At 39.0% G+C, this 26,930-nt stretch overlaps 1 protein-coding gene across 14 annotated transcripts in view; it reads left to right on the forward strand.

Annotated features, from left to right (window-relative positions):
- The window catches only part of PALS2 (protein associated with LIN7 2, MAGUK p55 family member), a 127,868-nt gene that overhangs the window by 42,119 nt on the left and 58,819 nt on the right, over positions 1 to 26,930 (forward strand). For 9 of the 14 annotated variants that reach the window (XM_051852829.2, XM_070059665.1, XM_051852831.2 and 6 more), the window contains one exon: positions 14,362 to 14,480. In XM_051852829.2, coding sequence (XP_051708789.1) covers positions 14,364 to 14,480 — 117 coding nt within the window. In that variant the 5' untranslated portion in view covers positions 14,362 to 14,363. Of the gene's footprint in view, positions 1 to 14,358; positions 14,481 to 26,930 lie in introns of all 14 variants that reach the window. The other 5 variants (XM_051852828.2, XM_070059664.1, XM_070059659.1 and 2 more) reach the window with 1 other exon arrangement.

Genomic DNA, 26,930 nt, shown 5'->3' on the forward strand with positions numbered 1-26,930 from the left:
CCCCTGTAGCCTAGGGACCTCCCAAGTCCTACAAGTTCTAGCACTTTCCAATAGCACCATCCTGGGGAATGAAGCCTTTAACACAAAAATATCTAAATCATAGTAGATATGATCTAACACAGGCTTACATTTTGTCTGAAAGGCTGGGAAAGAAATTTCTTTGGGGGAGATGATCAATTTTTGTTTTTTTTGTGTTTCAATATATGTCACGTGTGTGAATGTATAATTAGGCTTTTGGAAAACTATATGTAAATTTGCTTATTTTTATCAAAATTTGAAGTTACTCCAACTCCATTATTGTCCAGTAGTCATTATTACCGATAATAAATGTTGGAGAAGTTTGATGATTGTTCCTTTCACGTCACTCACTTTCCCCACCTGCCATCTCGTAATCCTCAGCATCTGGAAGTTTCACTGAGATATTTGTGGATTTGGTTCTTTTTTCATTGTCTTCTGCGTCTTTGGAAGACTTTTCATTCTATATTGTTACATTATTTAAGTTCTGGGACATTTTCTTTTAATACTGCTTCAGTTATTTCCTCCCTACCCTGTGTCTCTGGTCTGGTTTTATAAAATTCTTAATAGATACAGTTGTGCTTCATTCTTTCCTTCTTTGTTCTGCATTTGGCAGATTGCGTTGACTTGAGTTTCTGGATTAGCAGTTTCAGCCTTATTCTGTCATTCAATCTACTGTTATATTTTAATTTGATAAAAATCTTAATTGCCAAGAACTCTTATTTTTGGGTTGCTCTGCTTCCCCCACCCCCACCCCTTAATGGCTTGTAGTTTTATGAATGCAGTAGCCTCTCTCTAATATCTGAAAATACTAACAGAGAATCTTCCATCTGCTGGTTCACTTCCCAATTGGCCACAAGGGCCAGAGCTGCACCAATCTGAAGCCAGGAGCCAGGAGCTCAGAATGAAAAATTTGAAAGTTCTCTTCTGTTCTGTTCTACTTAGCCTTGTCCACTATCACTGGTGTGTTCTTCAAACATCTGGAGGATCTGTAATTGCTGGTTTATGCATGAATGGCAGCTGATGAACCTGATGAGGATTTCCTTTGCTCTTGTGTCCTCCTCCCCCCTCCCTCTAGCCCCCTCCGGCACGGAAGCACAGGAGCAGATCTGGAAGTGGTCCCTTGAGTTTGTAGGCAGACATTGCCCAGCAGTGATGAGAAATGTTGTAAGGGGAGTTGGTGGTTGTCAAGACAACTGTGGAACACTGCAGGCATTGATTTGGTGACGAGCAGCCCAGTGTACAAAGGATGTCCTGCGTCCCTGTTACCGGGGCGGCCTGTCTGAGAAGCACTGCTCCGGAGCATCCACTGCTAAGCCCTCTCCTTCCCCCGGCCCGCTCCGCTGCAGTGTCTGTCACCAAGAGCCAGGGTTGCCTCAGCCTCTGCTCTCCTGCTTCCCACCTCCAGCATCCCCGTCTTCTGGTAGTTTGAAAAGTGGGCTCTTGCATGCAGGGTCTTAAGTTCCCCTGACTCACTGCCCCGCACTAGGTCTGCCCTTCTTTGTGGCTAACTCCCAGTTTGGATTTCCTCTAGAAACGCATTGGGAAATTCAGCTCTACGTTTTGTTTTAATGTTGACTGTAAGTTCAATATTTTCAGTAGGATGAACTTGTTTATTTCCACTAGGATGTCTTACACTGGTGTACCCCTGATTCTCCGTCCTCTCATCACCTGGCCATGCCGTCAAGCAAAGAGCTAGCATTTAAATCCTTTGCTGTGTTTCCCCCCATGTTAATAATACACTAGGAGCTCATGTATTATATAGCAACAGTAACCCTGTGAGATAGTCCTTCCCCACTTAACAGACAAAAGAAACTAGCTTCATAGGGGGTTAAGCCATTTACCTAGCTTTCCAGGACTAGGTAATGGTAGAGGCCAGGTTCTTAACCAGTGTGCTGTATCCCTTTACTCTGGGATTGCCTCATGTGTATGTTTACACGTTTTGGTCTACTCTCTTTGAGATTTTGGAGGACAGATGGTGTGTGTCTGCATTTTCACCATCTGACCCATGCCTGACATCTAATGCGCTCTGAGTAAATAATGATGGAACTAGCTGTGCACGTTCAAAGTCCTATTTTTCTTCTTTGATTTCATATAGTTAAACTAAAATTTCAGGAAATTGATTTGAGACCTGAGATATTAACAACATGTTGTCATTTTATAGATAATTTTATTCACCTAACTAATGTTGTGGATGAACGCAGCTGTTATCAGTACTGTGTGTAAAAATAATTGTGTCAAAATTTAATTTTAAGGGAATTTGATCTAAATTTTCCTGTCTTTTCTTGTTTTCACATCATTTTTGGAAATTATTTTAAAAAGGAATTTTTCTTTTGCAAGTGCATTATAAATAATCCAGGTACTTTTAAAACATTATCCTTAAATCTTCCCAAGTACATAGAATGAGATTTTACTTTCCATTTCATGGATTCTGTAAATTGTGCAATGTGGATCTGGTTAAGTAATTGTTATTTTATCTGTAAAATACAAGTTCAGAAATAATTTTTAACATTTTGTGAACACTTATTCTGTTTTCAATGCGAAATTCAGTTCGTTGAGTTAAATGAGTGTGAACATACCCCCAAATGGGTTACAAAATGATTCTTTTTTTTTTTTTTTTTAATGTTTATGGCACCTTTATTAATAATCTCTAAAAACTTTTCAAAGAAAATTATTAATACATTAGATTTTAGGGTCACAGCAAATGCATGATAATTACTACAACACAATTCTCAACAATTTTCTTTTCTTTTTTTTTTTTTTTAGTGGAATTATCCCTATTTATTTATTTTTTTTTTAACTTTTATTTAATGAATATACGTTTCCAAAGTACGAATAATGGATTACTATGGCTTCCCCCCCATACCGTCCCTCCCACCCACACCCTCCCCTTTCCCACTCCCTCTCCCCTTCCATTCACATCAAGATTCATTTTCGATTATCTTAATATACAGAAGATCAGCTTAGTATACATTAAGTAAGGATTTCAACAGTTTGCTCCCACACAGAAACATAAGGTGAAAAATAATAGATGATTTTTTTTTAATGATGATGAAATCAGATCAGACCTATTGTCATGTTTAATCCCAGTGAGAGTCAAGTTGGGAGTTGATAGTTTCTTTTCTTTTCTTTTCTTTATTTTATTTATTTTTTTTTTTACAGAGGATCAGTTTAGTATGCATTAAGTAAAGATTTCAACAGTTTGCACCCCCATAGAAACACAAAGTGAAATATATTATTTGAGTACTTGTTATAGCATTAAATCTCAATGCACAGCACATTAAGGACAGAGATCCTACATGAGGAGTAAGTGCACAGTGACTCCTGTTGTTGACTTTACCAATTGACACTCCTGTCTATGGCATCAGTAATCTCCCTATGCACCAGTCATGAGTTTCCAAGGCTATGGAAGCCCTCTGAGTTCTCCGACTCTTATCTTGTTTAGACAAGGTCATAGTCAAAGTGGAGGTTCTCTCCTCCCTTCAGAGAAAGGTACCTCCTTCTTTGAAGACCTGTTCTTTCCACTGAGATCTCACTCACAGAGATCTTTTGCCAGAGTGTCTTGGCTTTCCATGCCTGAAATACTCTCATGGGCTTTTCAGCCAGATCTGAATGCCTTTAGGGCTGACTCTGAGGCCAGAGTGCCATTCAGGACATCTGCCATTCTATGAGTCTGCTGAGTATCTCACTTCCCATGTTGGATCACTCTCCCCTTTATTTATTCTATCGGTTAGTGTTAGCAGGTACTAGACTTGCTTATGTGCTCCCTTTGACTCTTAGTCCTTTCATTATGATCAATTGTGAACTGAAATTGATCACTTGGACTAGTGAGATGGCATTGGTACATGCCACCTTGATGGGATTAAATTGGAGTCCCCTGGTATGTTTCTAACTCTACCATTTGGGGCAAGTCAGCTTGAGCATGTCCCAAATTATACATCTCTTCCCTCTCTTATTCCTACTCTTATGTTTAACAGGGATCACATTTCAGTTAAATTTCAACACTTAAGAATAACTGTGTATTAATTACAGAATTAAACCAGTCATATTAAGTAGAACAGACAAAAAAACTACTAAGAGGGATAATGTATTAAGTTGTTCATTAACAGTCAGGGCTATGCTGATCAAGTCACCGTTTCCCATAGTGTCCATTCCACTTCAACAGGTTTCCTTTTTGGTGTTCAGTCAGTTGTCACCGATCAGGGAGAACATATGGTATTTGTCCCTTTGGGACTGGCTTATTTCACTCAGCATGATGTGTTCCAGATTCCTCCATTTTGTTGCAAATGACTGGATTTCGTTGTTTCTTACTGCGGTATAGTATTCTAAAGAGTACATATCCCATAATTTCTTTATCCAGTCTACCGTTGATGGGCATTTAGGTTGGTTCCAGGTCTTAGCTATTGTGAATTGAGCTGCAATAAACATTAGGCTGCAGACCGCTTTTTTGTTTGCCAATTTAAATTCCTTTGGGTAAATTCCAAGGAGTGGGATGGCTGGGTCGAACGGTAGGGTTATCTTCAGGTTTCTGAGGAATCTCCAGACTGACTTCCATAGTGGCTTGACCAGTTTGCATTCCCACCAACAGTGGGTTAGTGTCCCTTTTTCCCCACATCCTCGCCAGCATCTGTTGTTGGTAGATTTCTGAATGTGAGCCATTCTAACTGGGGTGAGGTGGAACCTCATTGTGGTTTTGATTTGCATTTCTCTGATTGCTAATGACCTTGAACATTTTTTCATGTGCCTGTTGGCCATTTGGATTTCCTCTTTTGAAAAATGTCTATTGAGGTCCTTGGCCCATCTCTTAATTGGGTTGTTGGTTTTGTTTTTGTGGAGTTTCTTGATCTCTTTGTAGATTCTGGTTATTAACCCTTTATCTGTTGCATAGTTTGCAAATATTTTTTCCCATTCTGTCGGTTGTTCCCCATCATATTTAAACTGGAGAAGACAGAAGCCCTCTTTGCAGATGACATGATCCTTTATTTAGGGGACCCAAAGAACTCTACCAAGAGACTATTGGAACTCATAGAAGAGTTTGGCAAAGTAGCAGGGTATAAAATCAATGCACAAAAATCAACAGCCTTTGTATACACAGACAATGCCATGGCTGAGGAAGAGCTTCTAAGATCAATCCCATTCACAATAGCTACAAAAACAATAAAATACCTTGAATAAACTTAACCAAGGACGTTAAAGATCTCTACGATGAAAATTACAAAACCTTAAAGAAAGAAATAGAAGAGGATACCAAGAAATGGAAAAATCTTCCATGCTCATGGATTGGAAGAATCAATATCATCAAAATGTCCATTCTCCCAAAAGCAATTTATAGATTCAATGCAATACCAATCAAGATACCGAAGACCTTCTTCTCAGATCTGGAAAAATTGGTGCTGAAATTTATATGGAGGCACAAGAGACCTCGAATAGCTAAAGCAATCTTGTACAACAAAAACAAAGCCGGAGGCATCACAATACCAGATTTCAGGACATACTACAGGGCAGTTGTAATCAAAACAGCATGGTACTGGTACAGAAACAGATGGATAGACCAATGGAACAGAATTGAAATACCAGAAATCAACCCAAACATCTACAGCCAACTTATATTTGATCAAGGATCTAAAACTAATTCCTTGAGCAAGGACAGTCTATTCAATAAATGGTGCTGGGAAAATTGGATTTCCACGTGCAGAATCATGAAGCAAGACCCCTACCTTACACCTTACACAAAAATCCACTCAACATGGATTAAAGACCTAAATCTACGACCTGACACCATCAAGTTACTAGAGAACATTGGAGAAACCCTTCAAGATATTGGCACAGGCAAAGAGTTTCTGGAAAAGACCCGGGAGGCACAGGCAGTCAAAGCCAAAATTAACTATTGGGATTGCATCAAATTGAGAAGTTTCTGTACTGCAAAAGAAACAGTCAGGAGAGTGAAGAGACAACCATCAAAATGATTCTTTAATACTAAGATAAGCTCTGGTTTTAATTTATAACTTATTAAGGTTAACTCATTTCACTGTATTTCTAAAACTGAGTAGAAATGCTTCTGTAAAATAAACCTGAACAGAAAGCTTTTAGAACAAAATATAGGTTGGTAAGTAACAATTGTTTAATTGATTTGCTTTATATAATATTATATAAAGTTAGAAATACATAAGAGAGGAAGTTACCATAAATTGTGCCATATTAATAGAGTAAGCATTTAAAGACACCACTGTTCTTTTTCTGTTTATCACAGGAAGTGATAGCTTTAATACTATCCCTATAAACTATACCATGCTTTTCTGCTCCCAAATATTACACAGATTTGTTTGTAAACAATTATTTACAGATTATAAATATATAATTTTAAAATGTTCTTGACTCTGGTAGCAGAAAAATCTTAGTTTTTGTGACTCTGTTATTGAGAACTAATGATATCAGACTGTGCTCTTGTTGGAGTACAGGTGTGAATAAGGCAGACAGGATTTGTGTGCTTGTCAGACCTAGAGTTTAGAAAGTATGCCTTAAAGGTCAATATTTAATTCTGTGAGATTATGAGAATTTTAAACTACAGAATACTATGAAATTCTGTCTTAGGAGGTTTATCCTAAAGGGGTATTGAAATTCTGCTCCTGAAGAGTGAGAGTGAATTGGGCAATGGGAGAGTGGTTGTGCAGGTGTGGTGTTAAGTAGGGAAGGTTAGTGTGGCTAAACCTGCAAAAGGTAATGCAGATGGAATCTAGCAATGCATTAAAGGCTTACAGGCATGAAAATTACATTTTAATTGACTCATTATGAGTTAAATACAGAAAGGAGGTTGATATAGTAGTATGAAAAGATGATAGCTAGTACTCATGAAGGGATGATGGAAAGGTATTGATGAATTCTAGAAATATTTAGCAGGTAAGACCTGTTGCTTCTTTTGCACTAACTTGGTTTCTACTCCTGTTACTTTTAAGCTTTGAAATATTTTTTATTTTTTTTTTGTCTAGTGTTTTCTTCATCTATTTGCTTTTGTTTATGTGGTGTTTTATTAATACATTGTTGCTGTTTTGGGAAGGAATATAAGAAGTCTTCAAACAATTCATGGAAAATACTTATAATGAAAAAGCATGCATAGGTTTTATTTTAAAGGTTTTCATCAAAGAAACTTAAAATTTCATTTTTCCACAAACTTTTAGAAGTATCCTTATATAAACTCATGTATTATCTAGCATATTTTACCAAAACCTACCCTGCTGACTTGAAATGTCACTGTTATCACATAATAAATTCCATTTAGCTACTGGGCTTCAAGATTTGTCTGTTAATATGACAGTACAAAATCATTTCAACTTGTGGTGTTTTTATAGTTGATAGCACAGATACCCCTTTAAATTTATGTCTCTTCAAATAATGTATTGGCTATTTTTTCATATTTTCTCCTTGAGGCAAAAGTTATAACTTTATCAAAGAATCCTGTTGGGATTTCTATTATGATTTATTCCCTTTTTTTTTTAAATGGAGAAAGTTAGCATGTTTGAAATATTCGGTATTCTTATCTCAGAACCTGGTGATTCTTGATTTGTTTGTATTTGTAACTGAAAGGTCTAATTTAAATATATTAATTTTGTATCAAATAAGAATCCCATCCATGTGTCATTGAATCTGTTCTGTTTAAAGGGCCTTCCCTGTAGTGATTAGCATTAGCAGGGAGCTGGATTGGAAGTGGAGCAGCTGGAACTTGAACCAGCGACTATATGGGATGCTGGCACTGTAAGTGGCAGCTTTACTTGCTTTGACATAGCGCCAGCCTCCCAACACTATTGAGTTAATAAAACATTGAGTATGGGGATAGTGAACATAAAACCTTAAACTTGTAGTATCCTAACAGAGAATAGATATTATCCAAAACAAGTCAGTCAAAACATAGCAATAGCATTATTCAGAAAGAAAAGAAACTACCAATGGATGCGACTAAAAGAGATGATTTAAAAATTTGCAGTTTTTAGTCCTGGGAAATAGGATAAGTTGGGAAAAGAATAGACACATGAAACAGGGAACTGCTGTGTTTCACTATAAGCCATATAATAATACACTGGACTTTAACAATGTTTGTGTTTTATTTTAATAAAAATGTTAATTGAAAAACAACTTCAGTATTAGCAGATTTATTCGAAAGAAACATCAAAATGAGATAAAACTAATAAAATTAGCCTTAATAAAATAAGACTATGGTATTGAATGGAGAGGGGTGCCTGGCAGTTTAGCCTCACTGTCTTACATGTGCATGTGCACATCCAATGTCCCAGCACCAGTTGTTGAATATTCGTTCCTTTATTGAAATGTCTTGCACTCTTATCAAAAATCAACTCACCACAAATTTATGAGTTTATTTCTGGATTATTTTTGATTGTGTGTCTGTCTATATGCTAGTACCACACAGTCTTGACTGCTGTGGCTTTTTAGTAATTTTTTTTTTAACATTTTATTTATTTGTTTTAGAGGTAGAGTTACAGAGAGAGGGACAGACAGAAGGGTCTTCCATATGCTGGTTCACTCCGCAGATAGCCACCGTGGCTAGAGCTGGCTGATCCCAAGCCAGGAACCAAGAGCTTCTTCAGGTCTCCCATGTGGGGGCAGGGGCCCAAGCACTTGGGCCATCTTCCACTGCTTTCCCAAGCCATTAGCAGGGAGCGAGATCTGATGAGGAGCAGCTGGGACATGGATAGGCGCCCATGTGAGATGCTGGCACCACAGGTGGAGGTCTAGCCTACTTCGCCACAGTGCCAGCCCCCTTTCAAACATGACATCAGCATGTTTGAAAGGATTACTTAGATGGTTGATATGACAATGATTTTAAAGAGACCATGAATGATTGGGTAAAGCAAATCTAGTACTTATACACAATCATTATCACACCCTGGATTGTTGTCTTACAATATTTCTAATATCAGCAACAGTAGAACATCTTTACCAATTTCTTTTTAGAAAATATTCCCTGAATAATATACATTTATTTATTTTCTCACAGTGTAGAATATATCATGTGAAAAGTGATCAATGTGTATTCTTTTTCCCAAAGAAACCATTTATTTAGTTAGTACAAATTTTATAAGTACAACTTTAGGAATATAGTGATTCTTCCCATCATACCCTCCCACCCCACTTCCTCCTCTCTCTCCCATTCCCAGTCCCATTCTCCATTAAGAAAAACAAAAAAATAAAATAAACCTGTTCCTCAGCATTAAAGACAATGAGCTGTTCAAGTCATTGCTTATCAAAGTGTCAATTTCCCTTCTACAGATTTCATTTTGGGTGCCCCATTAGTTATCACAGATCAGGGAGAACATATGGTATTTGTCCCTTTGGGATTGTCTTATTTCACGAAATATGGTATTTTCCAGATTCATCCATTTTGTTGCAAATGACTGGATTTCATTTATTTTTACTGCTGTGTAGTATTCCATAGAGTACATATCCCATAATTTCTTTATTCAGAAAAGTTGGCAGGCATTTAGGTTGATTCCATGTCTTAGCTATTGTGAATTGAGCTGCAATAAACATGGGGTGCAGATCATTCTTTTATTTGCTGACTTCATTTTCCCTCTGTAAGTTCTCAGGAGTAGGATGGCTGGGTCATATGATAGGTCTATATTCAGATTTCTGAGATATTTCCATACTGTCTTCCATAGTAGTACTACCAGTTTACATTCCCACCAACAATGGATTAGGGTACCTTTTCCCCCACATCCTTGCCAGCATTTGTTGTTTGTTGATTTCTGTATGAAAGCCATTCTAAATGGTGTGAGATGACACCTCATTGTGGATTTGATTTGCATTTCCCTGACAGCTAGTGATCCTGAATATTTTTTCATGTGTCTGTTAGGCATTTAGATTTCTTCTTTTGAAAAATGTCTGTTTAAGTCCTCGGCCCATTTCTTAACTGGCTCATTTTGTTATTGTGGAGTTTCTTGATCTCTTTATATATTTTGGTTATTAATCCTTTATCAGTTGCATTGTTTGCAAATAATTTCTCCCATTCTGTTGGTTGCCTCTTCACATTTCTGAGTATTTCTTTTGTAGTTCAGAAGCTTCTCAATTTGATGTAATCCCATCTATTGATTTTGATTTTGATTGCCTGTGCCTCTTGGGTTTTTCCGAGAACTCTTTGTGCCAATGTCTTGCAGAGTTTCTCCAATGTTCCTTAGTAACTTGTGGTATCAGGTCGTAGATTTAGGTCTTTAATCCTTTTTGAATGGATTGTTTTGTAAGGTGTAAGGTAGAGGTCCTGCTTAATACTCCTGTATTTGGAAATCCAGATTTCCCAGCACCATTTGTTGAAGAGACTGTCCTTGTTCCAGGGATTGGTTGTAGCTCCTTGGTCACATATTAGTTGGTTGTAGATGCTTGGATTGATTTCTGGTGTTTCTGTTCTATTCCATTGGTCTATCCATCTGTTTTTGTACAGTACCAGGCTGTTTTGATTATAACTACCCTGTAGTATGTCTTGAAATCTGGTATTGTGATGCCTCCAGCTTTGTTTTTGTTGTGTAAGATTACTTTAGCTATTCGAGGTCTCCTGTGTTTCCATATGAATTTCAGCATCACTTTTTCTAGATTTGAGAAGAATGTCTTTGATACTTTGATATTGCATTGAATCTATAAATTGCTTTCAGAAGAATGAACATTTTGATGATATTGATTCTTCCATGAATGTGGAAGATTTTTCCATTTTTTATATCTTCTATTTGTTTCTTTAATGTTTTGTAATTCTCATTCTAGAGATCTTTGACATCCTTGGTTAAGTTTATTCAAGGTATTTGATTTCTTTTGTAGCTATTGTGAGTGGGATTGATCTTAGAAGTTCTTTCTCAGCCATGGCATTGTCTGTGTATACAAAGGTTATTGATTTTTGTGTATTGATTTTATATCCTGCTACTTTACCAAACTTTTCTATGAGTTTCAATAGTCTCTTGTTGGAGTCTTTTGGATCCCCTATAGATAGAATCATGTCATCTGCAAATTCTGCAAATAGGGATAGTTTGACTTCCTCATTCTCAATTTGAATCTCTTTGATTTCTTTTCCTTTTCTAATGGCTCTGGGCTAAAACTTCCAGGATTATATTGAATAGCAATGGATAGAGCAGGCATCCTTGTCTGGGCCCGGATCTCAGTGGGAATGCTTCCAACTTTTCCGCATTCAATAGGACACTGGCTGTGGATTTGTCATAAATTGCCTTGCATTGAGGAATTTTCCTTCTATACCCAGTTTGCTTAGAGTTTTCATCATGAAAGGGTATTGCATTTTGTCAAATGCTTTCTCTGAATCTATTGAGATAACCATATGATTTTGCAGTTTGTTAATGTGATAAGTCATATTGATTGACTTGCAAATGTTGAACCATTCTTGCATACCAGGGATAAATCCCACTTGGTCCTGGTGAATGATTGTTGGATTGTTGGATTTGATTGGCCAGAATTTTGTTGAGGATTTTTGCATCTGTGTTCATCAGGGGAATTGGTCTGTAGTTGTCTTTCTCTGTTGTGTCTCTTTCAGGTTTTTTGGGAATTATGATGCTGGCTTCATAGAAAGAATTTGGGAGGATTCCCTGTCTTTCAATTGTTTTGAGTAACTTGAGAAGAATTAGAGTTAGTTCATCTTTAAATGTCTGGTAGAATTCATCAGTGAAGCCATCTAGTCCTAGGCATTTCTTTGTTGGAAGGATCTTTATTACTGATTCAATTTCTGTCTTAATAATGGGTCTGTTTAGGTTTTACATGCCTTCATGGCTCAATTAAGGTAAGGTTGTATGTGTCCAGGAATCTATCCATTTCTTCTAGGTTTCCCAGTTTGTTGGCATACAGCTCTTATAATTTCTGATGATGCTTTTTATTTCTGCAATGTCTGGTGTCACATTTCCTATACCAGCTCTTTTTTGGTTTCTGATAGCGTGGAACATCTTTTTCCATCCTTTCACTTTCTGTCTCTGTGCATCTTTGTTGGTGAGATATGTTCCTTGTAAGCAGCAAATAGATGGGTTTTGGTTTTTTTTAATCCATTCAGCCATTCTCTGTCTTTTAACTGGAGAGTTAGGGCCACTTACATTCAACGTGAATGTTGATAAGTAATGACTTTGTCCTGCCATTTTTCCATAAATATTCAAAGGATCTCCAATTAGACTCACAGCAGACTTATCAGAAATCCTAAAGGCTAAGAGAGAATGGCAACATATACTCCAAGTCTAAACAGGAAAAAAAAAAAAAAAAAAAAAAAAAAACCTGTTAACCCAGATTACTATACTCTGCAAAGCTCTCGTATATAAATGAAGGTAAAATAAAGACCTTCCATAACAAACAGAAAGAATTTGTCACCACCCGTCCAGCCCTGCAGAAGATGCTTAAGGATGTGTTGCACACAGAAACATGGTCATCACTACGGAAGATGGTAAAGAAAGGAAAGTTCCCAGTAAAAGAAGTACAAACAAAATCCAAAGTAAAAAGTAGGAACAGTCCTTGTCTTGACTGTAGAGGAATCTTCCATCTTTTGGTTCACTCCCAGAATGGCCAGAGCTGGGTCGATCAGGAGCCAGGAGGTTCATTTAGATCTCTCAGGTTAGTGCAGGTGCCCAAGGACTTGCGTCATCTTCCGCTGCTTTCCCAAGTGCATTAGCAGGAAGCTGGCTCAGAAGTGGAGCTGCTGGGACTTGAACTGGCACCCATATGGGATATTGGAACCATAGGCAGTGGCTTTACCCACTGTGCCACAGAGCCAGCCCCTATTCTTTCAATGATATTTCATTAAATGATGTTTCATTTTACAAATTTTGTACTTGTTTTATTACGTTTATTCCTCAGTGGTATTGTTACTGTTGCTACTATAAGAAAATCTGACTAAATGGTTACTAAATGGTTTTCTTAATTTCATTTTTGGGTTGTTTGCTAGTGTATAGAAATATATTTTATTTTTGTGTATTGATCCCTGGCTAGAATCTGCAACATAAAGATGAATAGAAATGGCAAGAATGGACGCCCTTGTCTTACTCCTGATCTTTGAGGGCGAAGTATCTAGTCTTTTACCACTAAGTATAATGTTGCTTGTGGATTTTCTTAGATGCTGTTTATCAAGATAAGGGATTTTCCTTCTTATTCCTAGTTTGGCATACATATCATGGAAGTATTTTTAACTTTGTCATATGCTTTATTTTGTGTCTAATGAAATATCACTGACTTTTTCATTGTTCTATTAACATATTGGTTGATTTTCACAAGTGGAACCACTCTTGTATTCCTTGGGTAAATTATACTTGGCCATCATGTGTCATCCTTTTTGTACGTTGCTGGATTCAGTTTGCTAGTGTCTTGGTAAAGACTTTTGCATCTATGTTTATAAGGGTTATTATTTGAAACTGTCTTGTGTTTCTGAGTTTCATATAGGGGTAATTGTTCCCATATAATGACTTGGGAAGTGCTTTCACATTTTTTGGAATAGTTTGTGAAGTATTGACTTTAATTCTTTAAATGTTCATAATTCACCAGTGAAGCCTGGTTCTGAGCTTGTGGGAAGATTTTGATTACTAACTCAATGTTTTTATTTTTCAGAAGTTTAGTCAGATTTTATAATTTCTTTTGAGTAATGTTTTGGAGAGGTTGTGGGGATTTTTCCCCCTTTTTAAATTTTATTTATATAAGGTGAACAAATTTCAGGTATTTCATATGTACAGATTTAGGAGCATAGTGATACTTTCCGCCCTACCCTCCCTCCTTTTTCTTTTAATTTTTACAATGACATACTTTAAACTTATTTTATAATCGTAAGCTTAACCCTCCACTAAATGAATAATTCAACAAATAGTAAGAAGAAAAACAAAAAAACACTGTTCCTGAACAGTAGAGACAAGGACTGCAAACAATAATCACAGCACATCTCAAAATGTCAATTTTGCTCATAAACATTACATTTTTTTTGTATTCTATTTTGTTACCACAGTTCAGGGCAGTCATTTGTCTTTTTGGGGACTGGCTTCTTTCACTAAGTATAGTGATTTCTAGTTGCATCCATTTTTTGAAAGACAATTTCATTCTTTTTTACAGCTAAGTAACATTTTTTCATTTGAAAAATATAAACCAAGTGTGAGTTTTAAGGATGTGTAAGGTAGCTGATAAATCCCAGATTGCATGTAAAAATCCATCCTGCTACTGATTCATGGGAATTAAACTTGAAAGTCATACTGTTTACAGTTCAGTTTTTAAAGATGTTATTTTTTCAAAAGTGTTGTCCATATCCGTTTGCATTATTTTATGATCTTCCTCAGTGATTTGGAATGTAAGCTTTGTTTTTGTTCTTTTTTTGTATTGCTTGTATCTCAGCAGCAATGCAGCAAGTCTTGGAAAACCTTACGGAGCTGCCCTCATCTACAGGAGCAGAAGAAATAGACCTCATTTTCCTGAAGGGGATTATGGAGAATCCGATTGTAAAATCACTTGCTAAGGTATAATGGTTCATTTCTAAAATTACTGAATTATTTTGAAAATTATTATTATAGAAGTCTTTTCAGATGTTACTATTTTAGAACTTGGTCGATATACCTCAGGCTTGATTAGCAAACTTCTTGTCATAAACGTTAATCACTATTGTGCTGGGGTGAATTAAAGTTTTCAGGACCTGTTGAGCTGTAAGGCCTATATTCAATACTTCCTCTAGGTGTGTGTCAGTGCTTTTAAAATAGTTTCATACTCTTTCTCGTAATGATTTTTAGCGTTTATTGCCCATGTGTCTGTTAGGCCTGTGCCCCCATATTTATTTAATTTATGGATTTTGATCTATAGATTTAGAAACTGAGATAATATTATATAAGGCAATTTAAAATATCCTTGAGTTTACAAAGATCTTTAAAATAGATTATAGTGTTTTGTCTGTGCAACAATTTTATGAATTAAAAAGTAAGGCTCAAAGTAGGTCAATGATTTGCCTGAGGTCAGTTTGCTACTAAATGATGGTAAGGTTTAGATGGATATTTTGTCTTTGAACTCTTTGTTCTATTGACTACAACACAGTGTTGCAGAGTGTGTGTGTGTGTGTGTGTGTGTGTGTGTGTTTATTCTTAAGAACTTTACTTTTGTGGGTAAAAATTAACTGGTTTTGTGCCATTGATATAATCATTCAGAGGATCATCTTGTTCATTATTAACAGTTGAAATGGGTGAATGGCTTTTGAGCAGATCAGGTGTATCTGTACTCTTTTGTTGAATAAGAATGAAATAAAGTCACCTAATCATATCCCAGTGTCAAGAAGATTGCCAATACAGCAAAAGCAGTGGTAGTTCAAACTCCTGTAGTGTCGACAAAGAAACTACATTATGATTACTCTGCAGGGAGTGACTGTTTAACATAGCAGTTAAGATGCCTGCTTCTCACATGGGAGTGCTTGGGTTCAATTCCTCACTCTGGCTCCTGACTTCAGTTTCCTACTAATGCAACCCTGGAAGGCAGCAATAGTTCGAGTGACTGGGTTCTTGCCACCCACATAGGAGACCTGGATTGTGTTTCTGGCTCCTGGCTCCCACCTCAGTCCAGCCCAGGCCATTGTAGTTGTTTGGACAATTCTGGATAGGAATTCACAATCCAACCCCCCGCCCCCCGCCTTCCAAATGAATATTTAAATACATACATACATACATATTTAAGTATATATATGTATAAAGAAACTATCTGGGGATAGTTTTTTTTTAAAGGTTTATTTTATTTATTTGAAAGAATTAGAGAGGTAGAGACAGAGAGAGGTCTTCCATCCGATGGTTCACTCGCCAGATGGCCACAACAGCCAGAGCTGTGCCAATCTGAAGCCAGGAGCCAGGAGCTTCCTCCAGGTCTCCCACTCGGGTGCAGGGGCCCAGGACTTGGGCCATCTTCTACTGCTATCCCAGGCCATAGCAGAGAGCTGTATTAGAAGAGGAGTAGCCGGGACTAGAACTGGCGCCCATATGGGATGCCGGCGCTTCATGGCCAGGGCTTTAACTCATTGCACCACAGCGCCAGCCCCTGGGGATAGCTTTTGTGTTTCAGTGTGGATGAGAAGAAAAACAGAGTCTGGTAGTCATAATAGAGCTTGAAATTCTGGGAGAAGAAGGTGCCTGGAATTTGTAGGGCAGAATATCAGACAAGGAGTGTGAATGCAGGAAGAGCTCTGGAGATGTGTAGAGGGCTGCATTAAATTTTTGGGTACATCCTGACCTGTATGTGTGGGAGGCTAAACCCTTTAGAGTCCAAGGAAATACCTACTAGAAATTAGTAAACCAGTTTCCAGAGCTCACAAATGATGGGTAATCAGGTGTATTCCTTCTAGCCTAAGTATAGAGTCCTCATAGTACCCAGGAAATTGGCCAGAATTCACACTAGTAAAACTCAAACTAACACAGATGGTAGCAGAAATAAACTGAAAATCAATGACATGTTATCTGAAAAAAAAAAAAAATTGGAAATTAAATGATATGCTCACAAAAAGAAAAAAAAAGATATGCTTACACATAACCGTGGGTCAGAGAAGATATCACCAAAGAATATATACAGTATTTTTTCACTGAATTAAAATAATAATGCAGAGGTGCAGGAAAACAATCCATGGAAAAGTGCCTGTATTAGAAAAGAGCAATGGGCCAGCGCTGCGGCTCACTAGGCTAATCCTCCGCCTTGCGGCGCCGGCACACCGGGTTCTAGTCCTGGTCGGGGCGCCGCATTCTGTCCCCATTGCCCCTCTTCCAGGCCAGCTCTCTGCCGTGGCCAGGGAGTGCAGTGGAGGATGGCCCAGGTGCTTGGGCTCTGCACCCCATGGGAGACCAGGAGAAGTACCTGGCTCCTGCCATTGGATCAGCGCGGTGCGCTGGCCGCAGCGCGGCCAGCCATTGGAGAGTGAACTAACGGCAAAAGGAAGACCTTTCTCTCAGTGTCTCTCTCTCACTGTCCACTCTGGCTGTCAAAAGAAAAAGAAAAGAAAAAGAAAAGAGCAATGTCTCAAGCAGTGACTTAAGCATCAGCCTTAAGGAAATAGAAACAGAAGAGCAAGCAAAACCTATACTAGCATGAAGAACTAAAAAATAAATGTAGAAGTGTGCATTAGGGGCAGACATGGCACAGTGGTTGTTCACCTCTGGGACACCGCATCCCCATACTAATTCATTGAGTGACCTTAATATCAGTCACAGTTTCATTAAATTATTGTGACTAAAATTGATAAAGAACCTAGATTAGCCAAAATAATTTTTGAAAAAGAAAAATGAGTTCTACAGTTTATGCTCGAGGATTCCTGTGAGCCTTGGAAATGAAGACAATGTAGAATTACTTGGACGAGTGGCGCAGAGTCGAGGCCAGGAGGAGGCCAGCAGGCCCAGTCGACCTCTGTCTGTGGATTCCACATCCATGGATTCAGTCAACTGGAAGTTGAAAATATTCACAAAGAAGCAAAAAAAAAGCTGTACTGAACATGTACAGATAGATGTGTTTTCTTGTCATTCCCTAAACAGTGAAGTGTAACAGCTGTTTATCACATTGCGTTGTAGTAGATACTGTAAGTAATCTACTGAAAGTATAAAGGACTATGTGTATAGGTTGTATGCAAATATAATCACATAGGGGACTTTAGTATCTGCAGAGTTGTGTATATGTAGGGGTCCTGGAACCAATCCCTCATTATTACCAAGGGACAACCAAACAGGCTCAACTGATTCCCATTACTAATGAATGCCTTGGTAATGTGATGGAAAGATGTTACTGTTTTCAGTAAATGTTGCTGGAATAATTGAATATTCATACATAAACAAATGAATGGTATATGTAATGATTAGCTCAGAATATATTGTAGACCTAGAAATAAAAACTAAGACTAATGAAAATTCCTAAAAGGACATATAAGGAAAAAACTTTGTGACTTAGGGTTAAAGACTTTGTTTTTTAATTTACAAAAGTTACATGTACATGTTGTTTTGAAAGGTGTGTGCTTTGTGGAATGGCTAGTTTGAGCCAGTTAACATGTAGTACCTCACTTAACACTTCTTACATAGGACAAAAATCATGGGAAGAAAATAATGGGGCAGGCATTGTGGTGCAGTAGTTTTAACCATTGCTTAGGACACACCTGTGTCTCCTATCGGCGTGCCAGTTCAAGTCCTGGTACCTCTGCTTACTATCTAGCTTTCCCTGCCTTTCCTTCTCTTCTTCCTGTCACTTTGCATTTCAAATAAAAATTTGGAGAAATGAAGCATTATGAAATCTTAACAAATGAGATATTGTGAAAATACAGACTTCCTCTTAAAAAGACACCTACATGAAGAGGCAGGCCGCAGGAGTGCGGTTAAGATCCCACTTGAGACTTACCTCATCCTGTAGCGTGCCTGGGTTCAGGGTCAGCTCGGCTTCCAATTGCAGTTTCTTGCTGAAGTGTACTTGGAAGGCAACAGGTGATAGCTCAAGTACTTGTGTCCCTGCCACCTATGTGGGAAAGCTGGATTGAATTCCAGGCTCCTGGGTGCAGCCTCGTCTAGCTCTAGCAGTTGTGAGACTTTGGGGGAGTGAACCAGCAGATGAAAGATTTTTTCTGTCTCTTTTTGTCTCTCTGCCTTTTAAATAAATGAGAAAAAAAATTCTTTAAATGTCCTGTAAAGTTTATTCTAAAAAAAAAGGGAAAAGAGGCAAGCTACCATCTGGGAGGAAATATTCACAACATACATATATCCTAAGAAGGAAGCTGCTGGTGCATTGCTGGTAGTAATGCAAAATGGTACAACTTCTTTGAAAGGCAATCTAGCAGTTTCTTATAAAGCTAAACATAGTCTTACCATATGTCCCAGAAATTCTGCTCCTTGGTATTTATCCACATGAATTGATAATTCATGTCCACACAGAAACCTGCTCACAAAAGTTAATAGCAGCTTGATTCATAACTGCTAAAACTTTAAGCAACTGGGAAGTCCTTCAGCAGGTTAATAGATAAAGTGTGGCTCTTCTACATGATGAAATGTTATTCAATGATAACAGGGAATGTGCTGTAAAACTATGAAAGGAGAGGGAGGAACCTTAATTTGTATTGCTAAGTGAAATCTTTATAGACAATTTCAAAAATTAGTAGTTGCTAGGGTTTTGAAGGGGAGAGTGGTGAGAAAGAGGGGTGAATACCTGGAGTGGGGTAGGTTTTTCAGGCAGTGAGACAATATGATGCTCAAAGGTTGATAGATGACATGTGTTTGTCAATGCCCGTGGAGTTATACAACACACAGAATGAACCCTAATATCAGCTATGGGTTTTAGTTCATAATTATCAGTATTTGTTCATCAGTTGTCACAGATGTGTACCACACTAATATCAGATGTTAACAATTGTACTTGGGGTGGAGGAAGGGATATATAGGGACTTTCTATTGTTCAGCATTCTGTAACCTAAAAGCTTGTCAGCTAAAGCTCATCATTGATATCAGGGTTCACTCTCTGTGTTGTGCATTCGTAGAGTGTCTTTATTTGGTTTTGATATTTAGAGTAATGCAGACCTAATAGAATACATTTAGGAAGTATTTCTTCTGCTTCTTCCTTATCAAAGAGATTGTAGAGAATTTGTATAATTTTTCCATGACTGCTTTAATTTACCAGAGAACCCATCTGGTTCTGGTACTTTCTGGTTTTGGAAGATTGATGATTGATTTAATTTCATTGACAGGACTATTCATCATATCTGTATCTCCTGTATCTTTCAAGGAGCTGGTCCATTTTATCTCCATTATCAAGCTTATGGGCATAGAATTGTGTCTAGCACCAGTGGTGGTCTCTCTTTTGTGTGCGATCAATATTAGTTTATTTATATCTTCTCTTTGTTCCTTTTTTTTTTTCTAAGTTAAGGTAGCAAGGGGTTTTTCAATTTTATTGGTCTTTTCAAAGAACCCAATTTTGTTTTCATCAATTTTCTTCCTATTTTCAGTTTTGTTTGTTTCTGGTCAAAATTTTAAAATTTGTTTTCTACTACTTTGGACTTTCTCCTTTCTTGAATTTCCTGAAGGTCAGATTACTGACATTAGATTGTAGATCTCTCATCTTTTCTGATGTATACATTCAAAGCTGTTAATTTTCCTTTAACCACTACTTGTGTATCCTACAAAATTTGATAAGTTGTATTTCTACTTTCATTTTGTTCAAAATATTTTTATAATTTCTCTTCAGACCTCTTTAACCTATGTATTAGTTAAAAGTGTGTTGTGTAGTCTCTGAGTGTTTTGGAGTTTTCCATCTATTTTTATGTTACTGATTTCTAGTTTAGTGCCAGGAGTCTCTGAGAGCATACTTTTTATGATTTTCATTCTTAGATTTGTTAAGGTGTGTTTTACAGCCTTTGTGGTGGTCTCCTGATGAATGTTCTGTGGGAGTTTGAGAAGAAGGTGCATTCTACTCTTGTGGGATGAAATGTCTTAAACATTTCACTGAGATCCAGTTGATGGGTGGCGTTCAGTTCAACTTTATCCTTGCTTATTTTCTGCCCGCTAGGCCTGTTAGTTATGAAAGAGGGATTGAAGGAGACTTAAACTGGTTATCCTTGCAGTTGTCATATTTTGCCTCATGTATTTTGATGTACTGTTGTTAGGCACACATATATAATGTTATCTTCTTAGAGAATTGATCCTTTTATCATTATGTAATGCCCCTCTTTGTTCCCAGTAATTTTTCTGTTTCTGAAATCTGTCCTGTCTGAAATTAATGACTATTCTGGACTTTTTAAAAATTAATACTAGCATGGTATCTCTCTGTGTACCTTTTTATTAAAAAGGGGGGGGGCGGTTTACTTATTTGTTAAAGACAGAGTTAGACAGAAAGAGAGAAATCCATCTATCCATCTACTGTTGCACTCCCCAAATGGCCACATTTGTTCAGGCTGGGCTAGAACAAAGCCAGGAGCCAGGAGCTTCTTCCAGGTCTCCCATGTGGGTTCAGGGACCCAAGCACAGGGCCATCCTCAGCTGCTTTCCCAGGCACATTAGCAGGGAGCTGGATAAGGAGCAGAGCAGCAGAGTCATGAACCTACACCCATATGAGATGTTGGTGTTGCAGGCAGTGACTTAACCCACTATGCTGTGACACCAGCCCCTGTATCTTTTTTAGTCTACCTAAATTTTTATTTCTAAAGTGGTTTCTTGTAGACATCATATAGTTAGATCTTGTTTGCTTATGTACTCTTTATTTTTAAAAAATTTATTTGACAGGTAGCGTTACAGACAGAGAGAGAAAGGTCTTCCTTCCATTGGTTCACCCCCAAAATGGCCGCTATGGCCGGAACTATGCCAATCCGAAACCAGGAGCCAGGTGCTTCTTCCTGGTCTCCCACACGAGTGCAGGAGCCCAAACACTTGGGCCATCCTCCACTGCCTTCCCGGGCCACAGCAGAGAGCTGGACTGGAAGAGGGGCAACCGGGACAGAATCCGGCGCCCATATGGGATGCCAGCACCACAGGCGGAGGATTAACCAAGTGAGCCACGGCGTCGGCCAGATCTTGTTTGCTTATGTACTCTCTTTAAATTGGTCTGCTTGATCAGGGATTATTGATGTAACTAGATTAATATTTAAATGCTGTCACTGTTTTCTGTTTATTACTGTTATTTTTAAAGATTTATTTATTTATGAAAGCCAGAGTTACAGAGACAGAGAGCGAGCTTTCATCGACTGGTTCACTCCTCAAATGACTGCAAAGGCCAGGTCTGGGCCAGGCCAAAACCAGGAACCTAGAACTCCATCTGGATCTCCCTTGTGCTACTTTCCCAGGCACATTAGCAGGGAGCTGGATAGGAAGTGGAGCAGCTGGGGCTGGAACTGGCAGGCCAGTGTCACAGGTAGCAGCTTAAGCCACTTTCCACAACACTAGACCCTACGTTCGTTATTTCTTAGAGCTGCAACTCATTTACTTCTTTCTCTATTTTAAATGAGCATTCTGTATCATTTCATTTTTTTTTCTGCTCTTTGGCATACCAAAAATACTTGCTTTAAAAAATTTTGTTAATGGTTCCCTTGATTTTGCAATATACATTTATAACTAATCTAAGCTCAGTTTCAGATAATACTGTACCACTTCATGAGTAGTGCAACTAAACTACCTTTAAACAAATTTTCAGTTTATCCCTTCAGCCTCTTATAACATTATTGTCATTCCTTAGCTATACTCACCAAATACATTGTTGCTACTATTATTTGAACAAACTGTTATCCATTAAATAAGAACAAGATTTATGTTACCATCATTCCTTTCTTCAGTGTACATCTTATTGCACTTATGAGTTTTAGACCAAAATCGTGGTCCTTCTTTCTGACATTTACTGTGAGACAGGTATTCTAGTGATAAATATTTCACTCCGTTCTCTTCTTGATTTCAAAGTTTTTAAAAGAAGGCCTATGCAATTCTTATCCTTGTTCTCCTATAGGTAAGGTGGTTTTTCTTTGTTTTAATTCCTTCTGGCTTCTTTTAAGATTTTTTCTTTTTTATTTATTTATTTGAAAGTCAAGAGTTACACAAAGAGAAGGAGAAGTGAGGAGAGAGAGGAGGGAGAGAAGAGAAGGAGAGATCTTCCATCCACTAGTTCACTCCCCAATTGGCCGCAGCGGCCAAAGCTGGGCTGATCGGGAGCCAGGAGCTTCCTCTGTGTCTCACACGTGGGTGCAGGGGCCCAAGGACTTGGATCGTCTTCTACTGCTTTCCCAGGCTATAGCAGAGAGCTGGATTTGAAGTGGAGCAGCCGGGACTTGAACTGGCACCCATATGGAATGCCGGCACTGCAGGCGGTAGCTTTACCTGCTACGCCACAGCACCAGCCCCAAGATTTTTTCTTTATGTTTGATTTTTTTCTACCTCGAATATTATTATAGGTATAGGTTTAGACCTGAGCTTCCTCCATCTATAGTTTGGTGTCTATCATTGATCTTGGAAGATTCTGTCATTATAGCTGCAAATATTTCTTTTCCTTTTTTTTTCCTTCAAGTATTCCCATTACTCATATGTTATACTTTCTGTAATTGTCACACAGTTCTTAAATATGCTGTTCTGTCTTTTGCATTCTTTCTTTTTTCCTTTGCATTTCAGCTTTAGGAATTTGCTTTTTTTTTTTTTTTTTTTTTTTTTGACAGGCAGAGTGGACAGTGAGAGAGAGACAGAGAGAGAAAGGTCTTCCTTTTGCCGCTGGTTCACCCTCCAATGGCCGCCGCTGCAGCCGGCGCACCGCGCTGATCCTGGCAGGAGCCAGGAGCCAGGTGCTTTTCCTGGTCTCCCATGGGGTGCAGGGCCCAAGCACCTGGGCCATCCTCCACTGCACTCCCTGGCCATAGCAGAGAGCTGGCCTGGAAGAGGGGCAACCGGGACAGAATCCGGCGCCCCAACCGGGACTAGAACCCGGTGTGCCGGCGCCGCAAGGTGGAGGATTAGCCTATTGAGCCACGGCGCCGGCCCAGGAATTTGCTTTGACATGTCTTCAAGCTCACTGATTCTTCAGCTCTATTCATTGTGACTCTATTGAAAGTATATTTCATTTGTTAGTGTTTTTTATTTATATCACATCCTTTTGGTTCTTTCTTAGAGTTTCCATTTCCCAGCTCACCTTTCATGTCTGTTCTTACGTGATGTCTACTTTTCTCATGAGAGCCCTTAGTATGTTAGTCACAGGTATTTCACATTCCCAGCCCGAGGATGACAGCCTTCTGCCATGTCTGAGTTTGGTTCTGATGCTTGCTTGCTATGTGTCTTCGAATTATGTTCTTTCGTAATTTTTGTTGAGGAACTTGAAGTAAATAGCTTTCACTGTGAAGTTTATGTTTATCTGGCTAGGTGTTAAGACTTTACCATTAGGGACCAGCACTGTGACATAGGAGGATAAGCCGCTGCCTGCAGCACTGGCATCCCATTCAGGAACTGGTTTGAGCCTCAGCTTCTCCCATTTCCAATCCAGCTCCCTGCCAACGTGCCTGGAAAAGCAATGGAAAATGATCCAAGTACTTGGGCCCTTGCACCCACGTGGGAGACCTGGCAGATGCTCCTGGTCCCTGGCTTCCGCCTGGCCCAGTCCTGGCTGTTGTGGCCATTTGGGGAGTGAACCAGCAGATGAAACTTCTCTCTCTCTCTCTCTCTCTCTCTCTCTCTCTCTGTCTCTCCCTCTCTGTATCCAACTCTGCCTTTCAATTAAATAAAATAAATCTTTGGGGGGGCGGGATTTACCACTGCTGTAGCTGTAGGTGTTAGAAGCTAACTTTCCTCTGATGTCCTTGTCTTTGTTTCTCCTGTTGGCTTTGAGTCTTCCCCCAGAGATTTCTAGTTAAGTAGTTTCTAACATGTGCAGTTCTTAAAGTTGCATTCCCATTTTTATATGAGAGCGCTATTGCTGTGGTTGTGAGGGCGAGGGGAAGTGTTCTGTAGTGCTATGATTATGTCTGAATTCTTTTTGCCCCACATAAGTGAATCAGGTAGGCTGGATGGGGCTGGAGTTGGGTATCTCCTTTCTCCCTGGCTAGTTAGATTCTAATAGCTTCATTAAAGATAAGTCTTGTTAAGAAAAACCATATATCCACGTGTATCTCAAAATAGCAAATTCCCCCTTCCCTTTGCTGGAAATTTGAAGTGTTTTCCCCTCCAGTTTTCACTATTAGAACTTGATAGGTCTCCTTTATTTTTAAGATTATATATTTATTTACTTATTTAAAAGGCAGAGAGAGAGAGAGAGAGACCGACCAACCGACCTTCCATCCTCTGGTTCACTCCCCAGATGCATTTCCCACATCCCATATGGGTGGCAGGGACCAAGCACTTGGGCAATCATCTGCTCTCCCAGGCACATTAGCAGGGATCTGGATTGGAAGTGAAACACCTGAGACTTGAACCAGCACTCCAGTATGCAATCCTGGCATTGTAAGCAGTGACTTAACCCACTACACTACAATGTCAGCTTCAAGTCTCCCGTATTTAAAACTCAGAAGAGTGAGTACCCCTGATCCCTAGATTTTTTTTTTTTTAATTCCCTACCTTGTCTACACTGAGCCTCTAGTATTCATCAATTGTTACAAATTTTTGTATTCTGGTGCTGATTCTGGTAGAAGTTTCTACTTCTGGCTTTCTGTCCAACCAAGCTGTGATTCTCTGTATTGACCTATTTGTCCAGTTTTAGGGGGTAGCAGTTTTCCCCTTGACCTCAGTTGTCCAATGAATCTAAGAATTGTTGATTTTCTTTGTTCAGCTTTTTTTTTTCCTTGTGAGAATAGAAGGGATGATTTTCTAACTCCCAACATACTAGACTGCAGTTTTGTTTTTTTAAAGATTTATTTATTTATTTATTTATTTATTTAAAGGTCAGAATTACACAGAGGAGAGGCAGAGAGAGAGAGAGGTCTTCTATCTGACGGTTCACTCCCAACTTGACTGCTATAGCCAGAGCTGTGCTGATGTGAAGCCAGGAGCCTCCTCCAGGTCTCCCATGTGGGTGCAGGGGCCCAAGAACTTGGGCCATCTTCTACTGTTATCCCAGGCCACAGCAGAGAGCTGGATCGGAAGATGAGCAGCTGGGACTTGAACCGGTGCCTATATGGGATATCGATGCTTCATGCAAGGGCGTTAACCCACTGTGCTGGTCCCTGCAGTTTCTTTCTATGGCTGAATAATATTCCATTTACATGGATATGTTTATTCTTGTGCTGATGGACAGTTGGGTTGTTTCCACTGATTTTGCAAATGGTGTTGTTATAAATATTAGTGGGGGCCAGCGATGTGGAGTAGCAGGTAAAGCTGCCACCTACAGTGCCAGCATCCCATATGGGTGCCAGTTCGAGACCCAGCTGCTCCACTTCTGGTTGAGCTCTCTGTTATAGCCTGGGAAAGCAGTAGAAGATGGCTCAAGTGCTTGGGCCCCTACACCCACACAGAAGACCTGGAAGAAGATCCTGGATCCTGGCTTTGGATTGGCCCAGCTCCAGCCATTGGTGGCCATTTTGGGAATGAACCAGTGAGTGGAAGATCTTTGTCTCTGTCTCTCTCTACCTCTGCCTCTCAAATTTTTTTTTTTTTTTTTTTTTTTGGGGGGGCAGAGTGGATAGTGAGAGAGAGAGAAAGGTCTTCCTTTTGCCATTGGTTCACCCTCCAATGACCGCCACGGCTGGCGCACTGCAGCCGGCGCACCGCGCTGATCCGAAGCCAGGAGCCAGGTTCTTCTCCTGGTCTCCCATGGGGTGCAGGGCCCAAGCACTTAGGCCATCCTCCACTGCACTCCCGGGCCACAGCAGAGAGCTGGCCTGGAAGAGGGCAACCAGGGAAGAATCCGGCGCCCCGACCGGGGCTAGAACCCGGTGTGCCGGCGCCGCTAGGTGGAGGATTAACCTATTGAGCCGCGGCGCCGGCCTCAAATAAAGTTTTAAGAAGACATTAGTGTACAAATTTCTGTGTGGACATGTTTTTCATTTTTTCTGAGTGTATGTCTAGCAGTGGAATTATTATGCCATATGGGAGCTTTCAGAGCATTGTGCAAAGTGCCTGTACCGTTTATACTCCCACCAGCAGTGTGTAAGAGTTCTGATACTGGTATATGCTCTCTAACACTTGATATCTAACTTTTTGATTCTAACCATCCTAGTAGATATGTGGTTTTGATTTGTATTTCCCTGGTATTGAGCATATTTCCTGGTGCTTATTGACAATAACATCTGTTTGTATTCCTTTCCCACTTTTAATTTGGGGGATTCTTTTTGTTATGGTGTTGTAAACTTTTTTTTTTTAACATTTTAGATAGCAAACAAGCGTGTGTGTGTGTATATATATATCCTATAGAAATATGTGTGTATATATAAAATTTTGCTAAATTTTCTCCCATTTATAGGTAATCTTTCCATTTTTTATGGTGTTTTTGAAGTACAAAAAAAACTTAATGCTGCCGGAGCCATGGCTCACTTGGTT

The sequence above is a fragment of the Oryctolagus cuniculus genome, chromosome 16 (genome assembly GCF_964237555.1).
Source record: "Oryctolagus cuniculus chromosome 16, mOryCun1.1, whole genome shotgun sequence".
NCBI lineage: Eukaryota > Metazoa > Chordata > Mammalia > Lagomorpha > Leporidae > Oryctolagus > Oryctolagus cuniculus.